Source organism: Natrix helvetica (assembly GCF_964273705.1).
Source record: "Natrix helvetica genome assembly, chromosome: 2".
NCBI classification, from domain to species: domain Eukaryota; kingdom Metazoa; phylum Chordata; class Lepidosauria; order Squamata; family Natricidae; genus Natrix; species Natrix helvetica.
In genome coordinates, this window is record NC_138552.1 from 204,093,465 (window position 1) to 204,114,044 (window position 20,580).

A 20,580-nucleotide genomic window follows, 5' to 3' on the forward strand; every position below is an offset into this window, starting at 1 on the left:
CTTGTCTTTTTATGGCCAATATTAAGAGGTCAGCAATGTTGTTTCTAAACTTGATCCCAGATAACATCTCTACAATTGCTATATTCAAGGAAGCATTTTCCCCTATTCATAGTATTAATCATCCACAGATCAACCTTTTTGAATTTGTTTTTTATCAAAGGCTCTTAAAAGTTAATATTCCAGATAGTATTTATATCTTATTCAATAGATCATGTAAGTTAATTATATTCTTGCTCTGGAAGCTATTTTGACATTGATGGTATAAAAATACTATTTTATTAATCGGGTGTCACTTGTTATCAGCATTACAATAATATTACAATAATGTTGCAATTATTTATCAAATTCTCCAAAGTTAGTCTCCCCCCCCCCCAAACCCAGCTTTTGTTGTTAGGAGTAAAATCCAGCATTTGCCTCCATTAGAACATTGTTCGTTTCCGCCTCTTTCCCTATTAATTTGGCCTTGCTTTGAGGATCACCTAAAAACACACCACTTATTACAAGCAGAGAGATGAGCGTGTTAGTCATCTTTAGCAACAAGTGTATTTTGAAACCAGCAATATTTCTTGTCCACACGCTATGAATCCTTGTTCATTCCATTGATCATTTCCCCCATTTTCAGAGCTGACCCCAGAAGAAAAAGCGCAGAAGATTGCTAAAGCTATGCGCAAACAGTCTGCGGAAGTGAAGGAGAAGTGGGAAAGCCTGAATACCTGTGCCAGTGGTTGGCAAAAACAGATAGACCAAGCCCTGGAGAAACTGAAGGATCTGCAGTGTTCCATGGATGACCTGGATGCAGACTTGAGAGAGGCAGAGAACGTGCGAAATGGTTGGAAACCTGTTGGAGACAGGCTGATAGCCTCATTGCAGGATGAAGTTGATAAGACAACTGTAAGATCCCAGTAGTCATTTAAGTGCTTTGCCAGCTGATGATTAATTATGTTTAGATTTTGGCTATGGAAACTCTACAGTGGTACTCAGGTAGTCATAATCCAGTGCCCAGCTGGATCCAGAATAGAAAACCCCTATCAGTGAAATAGCTGCATTATTCCTGCTTCATACTTTTCCATTGGGAATGTGTAACATTTCATTAAAATTATTTCAACAGCAGTAAAATGACAACAGGAGGCACAAGTTTGTAGTAATGTATATAATGAGAGCAACATAGCTAGAGGGAAATTGAGAAAGTTCCATGGAACTCAGAAACTCTCTCTGTGTCCCCTTAATATTAGGCACCCTAACCATAAGGGTTAATTAATTAAATGCTATTGTCAAGCTAGACTGCAGAGATCGGTCCCCTGTCACCTCCACCTGTCCACCATACAGATGGGGATGCTGCAGATGTGTTATTTGTGAAGGGATATTTTAATTATGTAGTGAGGTGGTATTTTAATTACTAAGCCCTTTTTTAAGATTGCATTGTTTTAATCGGATGGCTGAAATTCCTCTTAAAATATACTTTCCGCTCTGTTTTTTTTTTGAGAAGAAAGGGGTGGCCTGTAAGTGACGTTAAGTAACTGTAAGCCAGAATATTCATACAATTATCTGCCTATGAAACAAAATGAATCTATTTCCCTTAAATGCCTTTGAATTCTCAGGATTTTCTAGCATAAGCTATTCTGCTACAAGTCTAGGAATTCAAGATTATATCAACTAATAGTAGAACACCTAAGAATTTATGTTATTCTGAAGTCAATGAGCATTTTAGCATTGAACTTAGAAGCCGTTTGCCAGTATGTCCATGGATTGTCTAGAAAATGACAAATGAGACTATTTATGAGTAATGGAACATTATACATAAATACACAACACTCTCCCCGAGGTTTGTTCTTGCTTTTAAAAAAAGATTAAGCTAAATTCGATGAAACACAATTTCTGTTGCCTTAGAAGTAAATCAAAGCAGATTTAAATATGTTGATTTAAGCATAAAATATCCGTCTTTCCTTTTTTTCATTTGAATAAAAACATAAAAGAATGCTTTTGCATGCTAGTGGGAATATTTCTTTTTTCCTTTTTGCCAGTGAGAGGTAATTGTTCACATCTTAATGATATTTGCATAAAGAACTGTGAAGGGAAACTTATTATGTTTACTATTTGTTCAAATAGTATCATCTGTTGAGGATTATTTCATCTATTAACAACATCAACATTGATGTTGAAAATAATGTACTAGTAATTCTTGGGGAAAACAGCATGAAGTTGAAAAATTGTTATCAATTTTGTAGAATTATCTGGCTTTCAGCAGATTTCATTTTTATGTTTTATTGATGCAATATAAAGGTATTGAAACCAAATTAAGAAGTTCTAACACTTGTTATTGAATTTGAAAATGTATTTATTAAGTATCTTTTCTTTTCTCTCTCATTTCTACTATTTATTTAATGGTTTTTTGTTTCCTGATAAAACTTGGCAATATAATACATTACTAGCAAATGCACTGCTTTTTTGTATACTCACAGTAGTAATATGTATTTAAGGAAAGTCAGGAAAGATAGTGAAAGAATGAAAATGAAGGACACTTACATATATCATTTAGAGATTGTAGCTTTGCTCTTCAAGATTTTTTTACTAAAAGCAGCTGTGTATTCTCTCTTCTAGGCCTTTAGAGAAGAAATTTCGCCAATCAGTTTGAAAATCAAATGCATCAATGACTTATCCAGTCAGCTCTCTCCACTTGATCTTCATCCATCCTTGAAAGTCTCACGACAACTGGATGATCTGAACATGCGGTGGAAACTTCTACAGGTAGCTTTCATTGGTTTAAGAGTTAGGGAGAACCATGAATCTGTCACTGATTCCACATTATCCTTGGCATCAGGGAGAAAATCCTCTGGCAATATTGATAAAAAGACCAGAAATTACAACATAATTTTCTCAGATTATATCTGTTAAATTGAATCTTCATTGAATTTCAAAATGATTCAACATATTATTTGGGTAGACAGTAAGGAATATTAGCTTGATGGAAATACACAGATTCTGTTGTCATGACATAAGGACTAAATAATAAGTCTAGAATGTCCAGACAATGTTTAGAAGAAGTTTAGATAGATATTTCCTTCATTCACTGAACTTTAAAAGAGGAGGAGGATGAGAAGGAACACCAAAATCAAACTTTTCTAATCTGCTGTTATAGCCTATCTCAATAAAAGTAGTTTTAGCCTCCTTTGGAATTGATTTCATAGTCTGATCTACCTGATCTACTGACACATTCTTTAATATGGGAGTCCTCAACTTTTTAGGTATAAATAATGTATCTAAACAATGTAGGACCCAGAGCATTATTCAAAATACAGATAAAGCATGGGGCTTGTCTTTTGTTTTGCATTCCTTATTTGTTAAATTTAGATCCTACCAGAAGTGGTATTCAGTAGGTTCTGACCAGTTCTGGAGAACCGGTAGTGGAAATTTTGAGTAGTTTGGAGAACCGGTAAATACCACATCTAACTGGCTCCGTCCCCATCTATTCTCTGCCTCCTGAGTCCCAGCTTATCGGGAGGGAAAGGGGATTTTGCAGTAACCTTCCCCTGGAGTGGGGTGGGAATGGAGATTTTACAATAGCCTTCCCCTGCCACACCCACCAAGCCACGCCTGCCAAGCCACACTAAGCCCACCAAGCCATGCCCACAGAACTGGTAGTAAAAAAATTTGAATCCCACCACTGGATCCTACCTTTCCTTCATCTCAAGGCACTTCCATCTCCATTTTTCCCCACAACAACCATTGTGTCATGTGGTTGGGCTGAGAGAAAGTCAATGACCCAAAGTGATCCAGTAAGCTTCTGTGTCTAAGGGTGAACCTGAACCTGAGCTCCTAGCATCTTAAATACTATATGACACTGTTTCTGAAATATTGTGTAACTATTATGCTAATACTTCATTAAAGTAGCCTTTAAAGCCATTTGGGGGGACTGTTAGGTGCCATGTAAAATATTTTGGGTTTCATTAGAGCTTACAGGAGCTCTATAGTTAGAAAAGAACTGATAGAGCTGTTTACAAAGAATTATGATGAAGCCCCTTGTTCTGAGGCATTTCTAAAACATATTTTTCTTCCATTTAAATTTAATTTGAAGCACTAGAAAGACTTGTTATGTTACCATAACCCTTACAAAGATTTGACTGAGTAGTTTTGTATATGTTCATCTAGCTTAATTAGCAAGCCAGGAGAATGTTGACCCATAAGGTCAATCAGTAAACAGAATGTTCCAGTATGGTTTCTTGTAAAAATCAATAAAATCAAAATAAGGCATGTTGACTGTAGATATTTAGACAAGGGAAGAAGTGAACATTTCAGTAGACAGCAATAGGCACTAAGAAGGCCTTTATTTGATATTGATTTGCATTGCTTACAATCATTACTAGCTTCTTTTTAAACATTATAAATAGAGAAGAAGATTAAAGAGGAGAGAATATTTTCTCTTTAAATCTATTGTAAATCATTATAAATCATTATTTGGCTATATACAGTTGGCTTGGTATGATCAGTTGAAAGCTTACTACTTGCTTTTCCTTGTTTGTATTTTTATATGCAGATATCGGTAGATGATCGTATTAAACTATTACAAGATATACACCATGATTATGGACCTGAATCTCAAGATTTTCTTTCCTGTAAGTTAATCAAATGGTTTAATGAGGACTCTAATAGTAGACCAATGAAGTACTTCAAAGGTTCTTAATTTTTTTTACCCCAAATATGCGTATGTTTTAATAACTGGCATTGAGGAAAATATAGAACAAAATGATTGTCACGCATGGAAGATCCTTTCAGAGAAATCTTCAGAAAGACAATTCTCAGAGAATGACACTTTAGAATTACAATTAAATTGTACTTCGCCAATGTCAGGAGCAGGATTGCAAGCGCTTGATAGGAAACAAAATATGATATAGAGTTAATATATGATTTTGGACATAATACTAAATCTTGATTAAAAACCACAATGAAAGAAGGAGTTCATCTTATTATCCTAAGGTGACTTTTTAACAGCTTTACAAAATGTTAATGGTTTTGTCCTCAAGTAACTGAAACAATTATGTGAATTTGGGGAATTCAAGAAATAGAAAGATATATTTTTAAAGTTGAATCAATGTATGCACTCATACGTTTGCAAGCAAAGAATCCAAAAAAAGAAAACGGAAAAGGAAAGCTCTCAAATCAAAGGGTGGGCGATCACCTGGTATACTGGGTCTATTCATTAAGTGGACTGGATTGGACCAAGTTATTTTCCAAATAAGTGGTTTTTCATCAAAAATTGTTTTAAACTATGATCATTTGAAATGTGTATTGTTGATTTTGGGGATAAATGCTTAAAAAAATGTTCAGGAGAGTTTGCCCCCCGAGTTTGGAATATTTCTTCTCATTTCCTACATTCAGCATCTTTATACAAGTATGCCTATTTGTAAATAATACATTATCAATTTCTTGATTTATTTATTTCCTTTCTTTCAAATTTTTATAGCCTCTGTACAACTACCATGGCAGAGATCAGTGTCTCATAACACTGTCCCATACTACATCAAGTAAGTTGGTATCTTATAGTAATTATATTAGAATAAAATGCATGGAATTTTTAAAAGCACCGTTAAGTTTCAGGTGTCCTTTATATTGGGAGGTCATGTAATTAGACAAGACAGGAATGCTTTGGGTAGCGGTATATCTATCCATATAAATAAAAGAAATGGAGTAGAGTTGCACTCCTCCAAAAAATATCTATCTGGACTCCTTGCTGTCTGTGGAAACAAAGGGTTGCAAGCAGTAGCCAAGAATATCTTTTGTTACCTTTGGCTTGGAATGTTCTGAGGTCTGAACCCATTTAGGGAAAGTTATAACCAGCCTGGTCCACTATACAAGTGCTGCTGCTGACATTACTCCTGAAAACTTTAGTTTACCTGAATTGTAGTCTCTTGAGTCGTTATGTCTGTAAAACAAGCTAACAGTATCTTTGCATAGTTTGTACTAGTTAGCAATGTGTGTTCTGGATATGTAATGATGACAGTGATGATGTAGGTTATTACTGTCATCATGTTCAATAGAATCTTATCAAATACCAGGTAGAACACTTATGGAATTGCTCTCAAGAGATGTAGGTTTTATTTCACCTATGCCTGCTTTCTCAGTTCCCGCCTCTGTCTGCTTTCCTCAGCTCAAGAGCCAGGTTATCCGGTTCTTAGAGGCCTTTTACAGCATCTGCAGCTGCTTAATGCCAGGTCTGCCCATTATGTATCACTCTTAATCCATAACCTAATTGTGATTAGAGGGCACGTTAGCAAACCCGGTTGAGAAATAGGAGAGTGTCCCCTTTTTACAATGTGCCCTTCTGAGTTTTGGGTAAGATTCTAGCTGAGTGAGTTCAAGGCCAGGGAGGAAGAATGACAATTCTTATTTGCAAGACTCTACAAGTGACCAGAGGTAGATAAGGGAGATAACCAGATGTGAGGCATTACTCTTGAAGTTTGGTACAAGTAGGTGTTGCCTTAGTTGCATGATAGCACCCCTCTCTCATCACCAGGAGGTATTGAAGCTTCCCAGGTAGATGTTTCTATGTGCCTTCTCTGGGAGTGGATGCTATAGTCAGTGGCGTATTAACTATTAAGAAGTCTAAACACATGCTTACGGCACAAGGTCTAAAGTGGGCACCCCAAAGTTGAGAAAGAAAAAAAAACAATGAAGATTTGTACAGTATGTACAAAGGAGGGGCACCAAGATTTGTCAGTGCTTAGGCACCAGTGAGCCTTAATCCGCCACCGGCTATAGTTCATGGTCACCATGTCAACCATGGACATTTTTTAGATCATTGTGGCTCCAGCTGGTAGAAGCTAACACATTAGACTTGGAATTCTCTTGGACCAATTTGTGGGAGGAGGACTCTAAGTCTCTTCCATTAGGAATTGTCATCTTTGGAAGCCAGAGATCAACCCCGAGTCCCTTTGGGGAGAGGGGGCGGTCTAGAAATCTAATAAATTAAATTAAATTAAATTAACCTTCTCAGTCTTCCTTTTATCTTCTAAAAACAGGCTATGTCCTGCCTTGTTAGGCCTTAGGATAACTGTTAAAGCATGATTTTGAAGAGAGCTTTGGTTTGGGAATGGAATGGCTGTAACTAATGAGGTCCTTGGAGAGCTTCTTTTTGGATGCTTGATTGTTCCTGGGTGCCAATGTTTTTGCATTTGGTCATGCTGTTCATTTTGATTTTTTAACCTTATTAGTGTGAGAGGGGAATACACTGTTCCTAATCCAAAAGGACTCTGACCTATTTATATTCCCAATAGGTCAGAGTCCTTTTGGATTAGGAACAGTGTATCAGTTTAAACAAACAGTTTACAACGGCTTTAAACTGACAGCTTTAATGATACTTGCTGATGGTAGGCGCTACAAAACTGTATTTCATTGTCAACTGGCTGATTGAAAATTTTCATATATAATGTGATTTAATGAATATTTGATATTGAATTGTTTTTCTTTCCTTGCTTGCTGGTTGGCTTGATTTTTTATTCTGTTTCTCTACTCAAATGAGTACTCCAGCCAGCAAAGATGTAGTAAGCGATTACTATATAATGTTGTGTGCTATCATTGGGGACTATAATTGTGGCTAAAGATTTTTTAAAAGTAGAAATATTGCCATTATTAGTCTCAGTAATTGAATTTGTCTACCTGCTTTGTTAAGCTTTATTTTCTAATCAACGCTGGTAGTTGCAGTGAATAGTACAACTCTTCTACAGGGGTTTATATCCTGTCTGATGGTATCAGAAATTCTATTAAGTTAATGATACTGCTTTTACATTAAATTAAAAAGGTGTTTAAGAAACTTCTGGAAACGATAACTGAAGTTAATTTTTTTGGTTAGAGCGAATATTTAACTACTTCTAAACTTTGTGTTGAACACAATTTGAGTTATGTTTGTATTTTCTTTTCAGAAAGTGATTTGGAACTGGGTTTTGGCAGCCTATTTTAAGAGTATGTGGGAAGAGACTCAGGCCTAAAGACACCTCGGTGTTACTTTCTCCCTTGCTTAGTTTATTGCCTTACGTGTTCAAAAATGGTCAACCATCCATTGAATAAGATTTTAATTCCTGTCAATAGATTGAATTTTCCTGACATCTCAGAAGCTGGACTGCAAACAACCTTGTTCAGCACACAATCAAACATCCCAAGCCATCATACTGGCCAGACCAATAAAAGTCAGATAATTTACCCCAAAAGCACAATATAGTACAGACAGAATTGTATTTGAACTGGAAAAAGAAAAAAGGCAGGCATTCTATCAAAGCACAAGATTAATTTTCTCCTTAGCTTATCAATTAAAGCCCCATATAAACTCCCAAGGCCTCTAAATCAAGAGAAGCTTCTCCATTTCAAGATTTAACAGGATTTACTCTTCGCTCAGGCATCCTTAATTATGGCCCTGGGCGTACTCTGTTGAATGGATTGGTAGAGTCCATAGAATGCCATTGATTAAATTGAAGAATTCCTAAATGGCAGCTTAACTAAGATTGTGGATTTTAGCTGTTTCATTTTTTCCAGTTGTAACAGACTAAGATGCTTTCAAAAAAGAATAAAATAGGTGCTCTACAATTTTTTAACTCTACATTTTTGAGAGTGTAAGAAATTGTATTGTTAAAGCTAGCTATGGATTAAGTGGGATGGGTATCATAATTTGCAAGCATTCTTCAAAAGAAATCATACTTACTTTGTTTCTTGGCCCTTCCCTGTAACAGCCATTTATGCATAGACAAGATAAATCAATTTTGACGTAAGATTTACATTATTATATATTCTCAGTCTCTTGGTGAATAGGCCAATGAGACAATCAGCAGCAGGGGCAGAAAGTTCCTTTTATGGTTGCGGGGATTTATCAACTCACAAGGATAATTGGCAACAATAATGAAAAGACTTCAGTTCCCCAGTCTTTCCCCCCCAAATGCAGAGATTGACAGCAAGTTATTATTTTAAAGTTATGTTTCTGGAGAGACGAAGGCATCAAAAGCCTTGCATCTTGCGGGTCCTCTAATTATTATTTCTGTAGCTCTTATAGCAATAGCACTTAGACTTATATACTGCTTCACAGTGCTTTACACCCCTCTCTAAGCAGTTTACAGAGTCAACATATTGCCCCCAACAATTTGGGTCCTCATTTTACCCACTTCGGAAGGATGGAAGGCTGAGTCAACCTCGTGAGATTTGAACAGCCAAATTGCAGTCAGCTGGCAGTCAGCAGAAGTAGCCTGCAGTACTGCACTCTAACCACTGCATCACCATGCTGCTTTCTGAAGACTAGGCAACATGGAATTAATTTACTTAAGCCTTTTTATTATTTTGTTTTCAAACTCAATTTACTTTAAAAATGTGACCCTGATTCCATATAGTAGCCAATCATATTTGAAGCAAGAGTTGAACTGATTAGTATCTCCCCTTTCTTACATCTTTGCCTTTCAGTCATGTTTTGGCATTTCAGTTTGGAGCTAGCTAGGTTTTTCCTGAAAGCAAAATTGTAGATGTGAGTTCTAAGGGCAAGAGGAAATGATACCAGGTGTTTTCTTTTGTTTTGGCCATGTATTTCTCACACAGCCCGAAAAGTTGGAAATAACAAATGGAGAAGCATAATGTAGGGATTGACCTACATGTAAGGATACAACTGTGGAAATTACTGGGTTGCTATCTCTCAGCCTAAGCAACTTGATTGATTGGTTTGGGATATGCTTCTCAGTAAAAGAAGTAATATAAATGCAATAATACAATTGTATAAATAAATGTGTGATATTTGAGAGAACAAATGGTAGGTGTAACTCAGGATAGCTGGCAACTGCACAGTTTGGCAGAACAAAAGAGGATTTAAGGGAATGATGGTTTGAGCAAGTAAGGAACTAAGAAGGAAGAATAATGTCCTGTTCCTCAACCAACACGTGGACATTAATTGTGATTCCCATGTCATTTGCATTCTGGGGAAATCTGTGTTGTGAATGGGAAAGTGACAAACCTATACTTAAAAAGTTTATGGGTGGGGTGGGATAGCACTATTAAGCTGATCAAAGTTTCTTCTATGAAATTGGAGGGTAGCAAGAAAGAAACAGGGAATTCTATTCTCCACATTAAAACTGGAGGCCAGACAGTAAATCTGAGTAGGAGATTTAAGACGGATGAGAGGAAGTATTTATTCATCCAGTATATAATTACTTTGGGGGATATACAGCCACAAGTACTGGCCTTGGCTGCTAGTTTAGAAGGAATTAAGAAGGACTAGACAGATTCCTGGAAGACAAGCTAATGGCTGTTACTCACTTTGATTACTGGGTGTGTCTTCCAGGCATGGAATAGTCCATCACTACATATGGGACAAAAATGTGAAAGAAGGGCTATCTTGAGGTCCCATTTGTGGTTTTCCTTGATGCTTCTGCTGATATGTTAGATGTGCTGAATGGATGGGCTTAGGTCTGATCCAACAGGAGTATTCTCATATTCTCATTCTCAAGTTTTGGGTTAGTAATTAACCACAAAAAATTTATGCAGTAGTCGTCTTAGATACACCCAAAAGAGTAGATGGAGAGTAGAAGAGCAAATAAAATGTAATCCTTGAAGTATACTACAGCAAATCCTTCTGAGATCAATGAGACCTATTTCCAGGGAAGCTTATATAAAATTATGTAATTTAGAAAGCAGAGAATTGATTTGAGGCAACAAAAGCTTTTGAAATCTTGCTTATGTCTGGCAGCAAATGTTGTAAAAGTAGAAGGTTATTATTGACTAATCCTGATGGGCTGAACTTGTTTTCAGTATAGGCAAAACTGTGTGCAGGATGAGCTAAAAGTTGCATCTAAAAGCATAGAAAAGATTTACACAGCAGTGTAAAATCCTTCTTATTTTGCAATTGTCACATATCATTCACACCTACTATATATTTTTGTCCCATTATCTCAACTCCCATCACCTACATAACCAATCAAGCAAGTTCCACAGAAAAGTTTCTTCACTCATGCGTAATCTCTTTTCCAATGAAAATGAGAAATTTGTTACGAAGTGCAAGACTTACATAATCCATGTACAGTTGTTTCAGCCTGTACATGTCAGGCAGAAAATTGGCAATATATTTATCCCAGGTTTTACATTTTAACACTGTCCACCTACCCTGATAACAAAAATAATCCAGCTGAGTTTGTATGAGATAACAATTAGGAAGCACAATTAATATCCAGATGATCCTATAATTATAGTATGCAGTCAGTAGTTTACTGCCAAGAGAATGCTTTCAGTACAGGTAGTCCTCAATTTACAACCAGTGGCTGTTTAAAATTTCAACAGACTTTCCCAGGGTTGCTTAGACCCAGATGTGAAGTTTTGATGCCCCCCTCTCCTGCAGCCATATGATCACATCTGGATGCTTGATAACTGGCCTGAATTTATGGTCATTTGCAGCATTCCATGGTCATGTAACTGTAATTTACCATGTTTTTTATTAAAAATTGGCATTTACTTCTGGCTTCTGGCAAAAGACCAACCATTGCAGACAATGGATTCACTTAATGACCGTGAGATTTACTTAATGTCTTTGCTGTTTGCTTTATGATTGCTGCAAAAACGGTCATAAAATTGGATGATCTGCTTAAGGACCAGCATAAACTATGACCATAATTACAGGCTCAATTTCAGTCGTAGGTTGAGGATTTACCTGTATGCATTTTCAATGAACTGCATTTCTGAAGATCCCTCAGGGGATCTGATTTTCAACGACAAGGATTCCTGAATTCGCAGTAGCTAATGCAGATCTGTGCAGAAGACCAGATTAGTGAAGTCAAGATGGATCACTATCAACTCTTAAATTTGCATTGAAAGATAAGGTCAGTTTTGACTCACTAAGCAATTATAAAAATGCATGGTTTTGTACAGGGGATCAAAGGTTACAACAGTTGTCAGGGCTTTGTAGTTGGTGGGAGAAAGTTATAGTGCATTGCATGTAATTATAGAACGGAAGAGATGAAGGGATCTTACAGACTGTCTAGTCTGCGAGTGTCAAACTCACTGCGTCATGTTGCCGCCACATGACATTTCGCAACATTTTCCCCATTTGCGGAGCTGGGATGGGCATTTCTTGCATGTGACGCATCTGGCCTGTGGGGCCGCCAGTTTGACACTCCTGGTCTAGTCCAACTCTCTGTCCAGTGAAAGAATCTTCTACACCAGCATCCACAAAAGAGGTCCAAGCAGGTCCTCTGTTTAAATATCAGCAATGATGTATAGTTGACTGTCTTTTGATGAGGTTCCATATCTTGACCATCTTATCTGAGTCTTGGAGGTTAGTTAAATTTTTATAATTTATTCTAGGTCCATAACATGGATTTTTTGGCGGCCACCTTTTTAATTTTGTGCACAGAACCAGGACATGGAGTTCAGCTTCTGCCAAAATACTTCAGATACAAGGAAAAGGAACTGTCCTTTTGAAAGGATATGTAGTCATGTGCCTTTATTTGATTCAGTTCAGAGGTGCTTCCCCCCTCCCCCATTCTTAATCTCTTTCTCGTGTTCAGTGATAATTGTTTTTATGCTTTTGTCATTTATGTGCTCCATTTATTGACCACACATCAGGAGATCAAGGAGACAGAGGCTAGTTTTTCAACTGTCAAATTTGGATGCTTTTAAGGAAAGTCGAAAATGAGTTGATGAAAAATAGACCCATGGGGTCCAGCATAATAAGCAGAAATGAAAACATCGTGTTTATACAGCCAGAAAAAAAATCACTGATTTACTGCTATTTGTAACAGACACGATCAGTTTAGATAAATGCCTATCAGAATAAGAAACTGATTTCTCTAAGCCAATTTTATATTAAATGAATGTTATATGTTTATGGCAAACATATCTGGATTATAGCAAAACTTATTACAGTTTTATTTTTAAATTTATTATGTCAAACTAAACAGCAGAATAACTATCAAATCAGTCAATCTTTATTACAGCCAAAGACCAGCATAAGAGGCTGGAGTACAATCATTAATAAAAGTTTAGAAGTATAATAAATAAAAGGCATAAAACACATACAGTGGGACCTTGTAATCCATTCCAGGACTTCGCTTGGCACCTGATTTGGTTGTGACCAGAAGCAAGACAAACTGCGCATGCGCGCGCACACAAAAAATGGCGCAGAATGGGAAATTGTTGTGGCAGGGAAAATTGTCGCAGCTGTGTTTATTTGGCACCCACTCATGACATGAGTGAAACATTTAGCAGATTTTTCAGTTGGCACCTGAATTGTTTGTCATATGAGCCGTTCAGGACCCGAGGTCCCACTGTAGGGTATGTAAAAGCCACGTAAAATATATAAACTGAAAAGTAAAAGTGTATATTAAAATGTAACAAATATTAAAAAATTAAAAAGTCAGAATCTCAAAAAAGACATTGGATTATTAAAAAAGTACAGGGGAATATTAGAGAGATGGGGGGGGGGAGGCACCCTATTATGGCATATAAGTAACCACTGAGTCTAATTTGTAATGATGAGTCCCAAACATGAGTCTAAAATGTTCATCTCACAGATTTTAGGGTACACAGAACTGGCAGAGCTGTAGGTTGTAGCAAGGTTGGTATTAAAAAACTGCAGGGAATGTCCCATGCACCCTGGATATTTTTGATGCAATACAAAATAGTAAAATTTGATGCAAATAGTGCAATAAGGCTATTATAAATATTTATGGTACAGCATTGGAGAAGTATATGCTTTGTTGTTTCTATGTGTCCAGAGATGTAGGGGCATAGCTACTCCAAATAGGGAGTCTTCCTTTTTGGACCCTCAAGGATGGCTGAATGAAGATATGGACCATCAAGAATGCTTAAGAGCTTCCATTTTGGGTGCCTCCCTCATGGAGGTACGCTGCCAAAGTTCGTACTTGCTGCCAAAGTTCAGATTCATAGTTAGGACAGACAGATACTCTGTAGCTGTTATGCATTGTTTGATGCTTTGCCCTATCATAACCCATGCTAAGTAGAATTCTTCAGGAGAGATTTAAAAATGACATTGTAGTTGCTATTCTATCCCGTCCCCCAAACAAATAGGAATTCATTGCCTGTACTTAGGAGGCAAAACCATGGATATATGTTTCAGAAAGACAAATCCCAGATGAGTGCTGGGGATAAAAATTCCTAACATGAAGAGTAATTAAGCAATTAAACCAATTAATTACCCATGGACCCTTGTGGCTTGTATGGTTAGGACACTGAGGTGGAGGTTAGTAAGATCGTGTTTGAGACCCGAGTGCTGCTGTGGAGTGGGGTGAGTTCCTGTCCTTCACTCCTGCTCCCAACTGGGCATCCCCCAGGTAATGATGATGTCACTGGCTTAATCCTCTCAACCTGGAAGTGCTTTAGTGCTTCTGACGTGAGTGCAATGCAATTACCCATGGAGGTTGTGACTTTCCCTTCAGTTTAAACAAAGGCTTTTGATGCTTTTGAAATGCTTTTGTTTGGATTTTTCAATGGAGTGGGGTGGTTGGACTCAGTGGTCCGTTCCAAGAGTCTGTGACCCTGTGACCAGATATTATATGATTTTTGCATGACCATGCATTTCAAACATCTTAAGCCTTACTTCCAATATTTGGTAGATCCTTGACTCTAAGATTTGAACTGGGTATATTTGGGTTTGGAGTATTTATCCTTTAAAATATGGGTAAGGTGTTGAGCAAAGCCTGAGTCTTTCAGTTATCACTTTAAAATAACACACAGGGATGAAAATAATGAATGGAGAGAATGGAAGTTTATGTTGGATGTTTTAGAAAGGACAAGGGTGCCTCAGCACTATGAAAAGTTATTGCAGTAGGAAGCTTGGAAAATAAATTTTTAGAGACACAAGAAGTCTGCCTTTAAAAGCCTGTTTTTATGATGTTGTAAAGCTACTAGCATTTTTCTTGCAATTTTTCAAGGCTGATGAGATGTTTTATCTATATCTTAGATAAATTTTATGATGTTACCCTTAAAATTCAGAAAAGAAATATATTGTTATTAGTGGCAACATAAATCTAACATTTGCTTTGTACCTTATGTTGTTGTTAGTTGTAAAGCCTGTTGTCCATGGGGTCACCCATCGTGACCCCATGGACAACATTCCTCCAGGCTTTCGTGTCCTCTACCATCCTCTGGAGTCCATTTAAGCTCACGCCTACTGCTTCTGTGACTCCATCCAGCCACCTCATTCTTTGCCATCTTTCTTCTTTTACCTTCAATCTTTCCCAGCATTAGGCTCTTCTACCTTATAGCAGTTAACAAAGAAGTTTTAGTTTGCTAACCAGTTTTTACTACATTATGCTTTTGCTTCTGATAGTGACAGGACTAGTCAGGAGCACATGTAAAGGTAGTCAACCCACTGAATAATTTTTGTTTGTTAAAATGTAATCCTGTAATCAACAAATAATATTTTGTGTGAAAGAATTGAATAAATATGAAACATATTACTCAGCATTAAATAAGAGCATATTTCTTGTTTTTTCCCTCATTAGTGGCAAACAAAATAGCTTATTAAAAAAAGGCATTTAACTCTCCACTTCCTTATGTTTATCCAGAAAATTCTATTAATCTCTCCACTGATTGATAAGTCACAGTAAATAGATTTAAAACTACATTTTTGTCAGAAATTGCTAAAAAGAAATGAAATATAAATTTGAAATAAGATAATAGCTTATTATCTTAAGAGTATTAGCAGGATCAGCTAGACTGGAAATGTGTTGCTAAGTTATCTGACAGTTACTTGAATTGCAGCAGGACAGACAGAAACGAAATAAATTTCTTTTAAACATAATTATTTATTTATTTACAGGCAAAAAAGATTGATTAAATGTTTAAAAATAACAGCCAACAAAGGCATACTGTATTCTAATGCAGAGAGTTGGAAAAATAGATGCTACTTCCATTGCAGAATAGTTTATAGTGCCTGGGAAGAAAAGTATGCAACAAGAAAACCTCAAAATGGGGAAGAAAATGTAGGTGCCTGCAAAATTCTGCACTGTTTATCAATGTAGGGCTGAAGGAATTATCACACTCTTATACTAGCACCATATGAAGAGTCAAAAAAAGGCCTGCAGAGAAACGTACATCAACAGCACAAAACTTAAATTGTGACACATAGATATAAAAGAATAATCTTCCTTGAGTGAGTGACTTGGCATTGATTGATATAGAGATTATATTATCTTATTACTTGGACTGCTCTTTATAGGTACATCATAATATACAATTATGTTAAGTCTGAATGCTATAAGTAATGCGTGAAAGCAATCCTAAACCTCCAAGGTCAGTGGCTGAAGAAATTAGAATGGCAGGGCGATAGAACTCCACTAAATGAATGGGAAGAAAGCTTATGTCCTAGGAAATAAATTACAGTTTCTGAGCAATTTTTCAAGCCATCAGCAATTTAGTGCAATAGGACATTAAGGAGACAGCTTGGGAATCAGTGAATCCACAGCCAATTTGTTTTCTTTAGACAAACTGATTGGCTATATCAACTGAATTAGCAGCCGAGTAATACAGCACTGGTGCCATATTACTTTATTTGGGTGGAACTGAGCAATGAAGATGGATGTAAAGATTGGGGAGTAAATGATCGGTTAAAAGTGGAAGTAGGAATGGCCAAAAACCCTCTGGAGGATTTGCTACCTCTGGAGGGAAGTAAAACTCTATTCTCCTTTTTGCTATCAATAAGAAATATATCACAATTTCTTTCTAACTATGGCTGAGTAGGCAGTGAAAATGTATTTTCTCATTGATTGTGGCCATTAACATTATTATTTAACTGAGTGTATCTCACTTATTGGAGCAGGTTTATAGAGGACAATATAGTGCATTGCTTCATTAAATAATACTTAATTTGTTAACATATACTCAATTTATGAACATTGTATCATATTGGATGTTTGAAAGGTTTTTTTTTTAAATGACCTACTGTATCTAATGAAGTTAGTTTTCCAGAAATGCTGAAATAAAATAGTATACTGGTGTATGGTTTGAAGGAGGTAATTGATTGGTTATATATCATCAGGTCATTGCTGACCACATTGCTGACCACATTTGTTCCTAACCTGGTCTTTCAGGTCTTCCATCCGTGCCTTCATTGCTACTGAATCTGAGTCCATCCACCTTGCTACTGGTCATCCTCTTCTTGTCGTTCCTTCTACCTTTCCCAGCATAAGAGCTCCAGAATAAGAGCTTTCTCCAGAGAGCTCAGTCTTTGCAAAATGTGATCAAAGTAGGATCATTTGATCACTCGTGCCTTGGGTCAATTAGTTTGATGATCCAGTTGTTTGTTTTCTTTGCTGCTGTCCATGGTATTTCAGGAGTTTTCTCCAACACAAAAGGGTCAATACTTTTTCTATTCTGCTTCTTCAAAGTCCAACTTTCATTTCCATAAAGTAGCATAGGGACTAGCATTGCTTGCATGTTTCTGATTTTTGTAGGTGTAGACATATAACTGAATATCTTTTCCAAGGCTTCCCTGGCTGTTGTAACAAGTGCTAATCTGTGGCTTATTTCTTGACTGCTTGCTCCTTTAGTGTTGATCCTAGAAGGCAGAAGCTATCCAGCACTTCAATAGCTTCACTGATAATTCTGAGATTATCACTTTTCTACCTATGCTCATTAGTGTGTTTTTGTTAGCATTTCATTTTAATCCTATGCCCCCACCCCCCAATTGTGGTGCTTCACTTTTATTACTAGGACTTGCGGATCCTTTACAGTTTTCATTATCAGGGTAATGTTATCAAAATAGTGTCATCGACCAATAGCGTATTGGTATTTATTCCTGTCTGTTGCTAAGCAAGACAGTTGTTAAGTGAGTTGTGCTCCATTTTGCAGCCTTTTATGCCATTGTTGTTCAGCTAATTACTGCAGTTGCTAAATGAGTCACGTGGTTGTTAAGTGAATCTGGCTTCCCCATTGACTTTGCTTGTCAGAAGGTGCAAAAGGTGATCACATAAACTGGGACACTTCAACCATCATAAATATGAGTGAGTCAGTTGCCAAGCATCTGAATTTTGATTACGTGACCATGGAGATGCTACAAAGGTCATCAGTGTGAAAAACAGTGATAAAGTTACTTTCTTCAGTACTGTTGTAACTTTGAATGGTCACTAAATGAATGGTTGTAAGTCAAGGACAGTGTGTACTAAAAATAATAAAAAACTGAGAAATGTAGAGGCATGATTCAAAGAACTAATCATATTCCATAAAGATATTATAATACATGCTCTTCAGAAAAGAGATTCTGCCATTATAGTAAAAGCTGCTTGCTAAATCCCCCATGTCTCAGTGGTGACTTATCATTTCATGTTGGGTAATTGATACATGTATTTACAATACATAAGTTTGAAACTTGTTTCAGTATAGATCCCTAACTGAAATTTAGCCATTATATGTTAACAATATAGCTATTTTTGCAGATTGTTTATTGCATTTTTGCTTCCAGGTGATTGAAAATAATATTAATGTTTCTTTCTTGCAGTCATCAAACTCAAACAACATCCTGGGATCATCCTAAAATGACTGAACTATTCCAATCATTATGTAAGTGCCCTTAAAACTGAAGCCTCTCCACGTGCAAAAGTGCAGTTTATGCCACATAAGCAGGATACATGTTACCCTATACTTTGTCATAGAATCATTCATGCTAATTGTTCTTAAAATCTAATTACATTCTTGTACTTTTTTCACTTATATGAAATGTGGTCCATAAGGACATTGTACCTCCTTAATAATTACCAGGTTTAGTTTACCGATTGTACACCTTCTAGTTAATAATAAATAATAATAATAATAAAATTTTATTTGTTAGCCGCACCCTCTCCCGAAGGACTCGGGGCGGCGTACAATAAAAAACATATAAAGTACAAATATGGACAATACATACACAAAATAGACATATACGTGGAGGAGGTAGACAGATGGATGGAAACAATTAAAATCACAGTTTAAAATCCCCTAAATAAAATCACAAAATTAAAAAACCCGTCAGGAGCGATATCATCAAACTATGGTTGAGCCAGGCCAGCTACTTGGAATAGGTGGGTCTTGAGCTTTACACGGAAGGCGCGGAGGTCAGAGGTAATCCTAATATCCGGGGGGAGGTCATTCCACAGGGCTGGGCCCGCCACAGAGAAGGCTCTGCTCCTAGGCGCCGCCCCCCGACACTGTCTGGTGGACGGCACCTGGAGAAGTCCCTCTCTGTGTGAGCGAATTGGTCGCAGGGATGTATGGGGCAGAATACGATCCCGCAGGTATCTAGGTCCTGAGCCATGGAGCGCTTTAAAGATCGTTATCAAGACCTTGAAACACACCCGATAGACCACAGGAAGCCAGTGCAGCTCGCGCAGGAAAGGTGTCACATGGGAGTACCTTGTACTCCCCATAATTACCCGCGCGGCCGCATTCTGGACCAACTGCAGTCTCCGAGTGCATTTCAAGGGAAGCCCCATGTAGAGAGCGTTACAGTAGTCCAGGCGAGACGTCACCAGTGCATGAGTGACTGTGCGCAAGGCGTCCCGGTCCAGTAGGGGGCGCAATTGGCACACCAGGCGAACCTGGTGGAACGCCCCCCTTGCCATGGCTGTCACATGGTCATCCATGGACAGCCGGGCATCCAGGAGGATGCCCAAATTGTGCGCCCGCTCCACGGGGGCAAGTTGTACGCCCCCGATGGCCAGGGATGGGATTAGCTGGTTGAACCGGGGGGCCGGAACCCACAGCCACTCCGTCTTGGAGGGGTTGAGCTTGAGTCGGTTGTCATCCATCCAGACCCATACGGCTTCCACACACCGGGACATCACTTTGACGGCCTCGTTGGGGTGGTTCGGGGTGGAAATGTACACCTGAGTATCATCAGCGTACAGATGGTATCCCACCCCGAACCCACGGATGATCTCACCCAGCGGCTTCATGTATGTGTTGAACAGGAGTGGCGAGAGGACCGACCCCTGTGGCACCCCACAAGTAAGGGGGGTTAGGGTCGACCTCTGCTCCCCTGCCAACACACGTTGCGTCCGGCCGGAAAGGTAGGAGCCGAACCACCGCAAAACGGTGCCCCGAACCCCCAACCCCTCCAGCCGGTGCAACAGGATACCATGGTCGATGGTATCAAAAGCCGCCGAGAGGTCTAATAGGACCAGGATAGAGGAACAACCCCTATCTCTGGCCCTCCAGAGATCATCCACCAACGCGACCAAGGCCGTCTCCGTGCTGTGCCCGGGGCGAAAGCCGGACTGGCGCGGGTCTAGATAATCATTTTCCTCCAGATGTCGTGGAAACTGATAAGCCACCACACTCTCTACAACCTTCACCAAAAAGGGAAGGTTGGAGACAGGACGATAATTGGCCAGCTCCGTAGGGTCCAGGGAAGGCTTCTTGAGCAAGGGCCTCACCACCGCCTCTTTCAAGGCGGCCGGAAGAGACCCCTCACTCAACGAAGCGTTCACTAGGCCCAGGAGCCAGTCACGTGTAACCTCCCAGGATGCCAGTACAAGCCAGGAGGGGCACGGGTCCAGTAAACATGTGGTAGGTCGCAGTCGTCCACGCATTCTGTCCAAATCCTCGATGGCAACCAAGTCAAACTCCTCCCAGATT

The 20,580-nt window shown here is 38.3% G+C and overlaps 1 protein-coding gene across 4 annotated transcripts in view; it reads left to right on the plus strand.

The window, feature by feature from the left end:
* Window positions 1-20,580, plus strand: part of UTRN (utrophin) — a 389,350-nt gene that overhangs the window by 302,770 nt on the left and 66,000 nt on the right. For all 4 annotated transcript variants that reach the window (XM_081943506.1, XM_081943504.1, XM_081943503.1 and 1 more), the window contains 5 exons: window positions 623-891; window positions 2,599-2,745; window positions 4,532-4,610; window positions 5,459-5,519; window positions 18,467-18,528. In XM_081943506.1, the coding sequence (XP_081799632.1) occupies window positions 623-891; window positions 2,599-2,745; window positions 4,532-4,610; window positions 5,459-5,519; window positions 18,467-18,528 (618 nt within the window). The remainder of the gene's footprint in view (window positions 1-622; window positions 892-2,598; window positions 2,746-4,531; window positions 4,611-5,458; window positions 5,520-18,466; window positions 18,529-20,580) is intronic.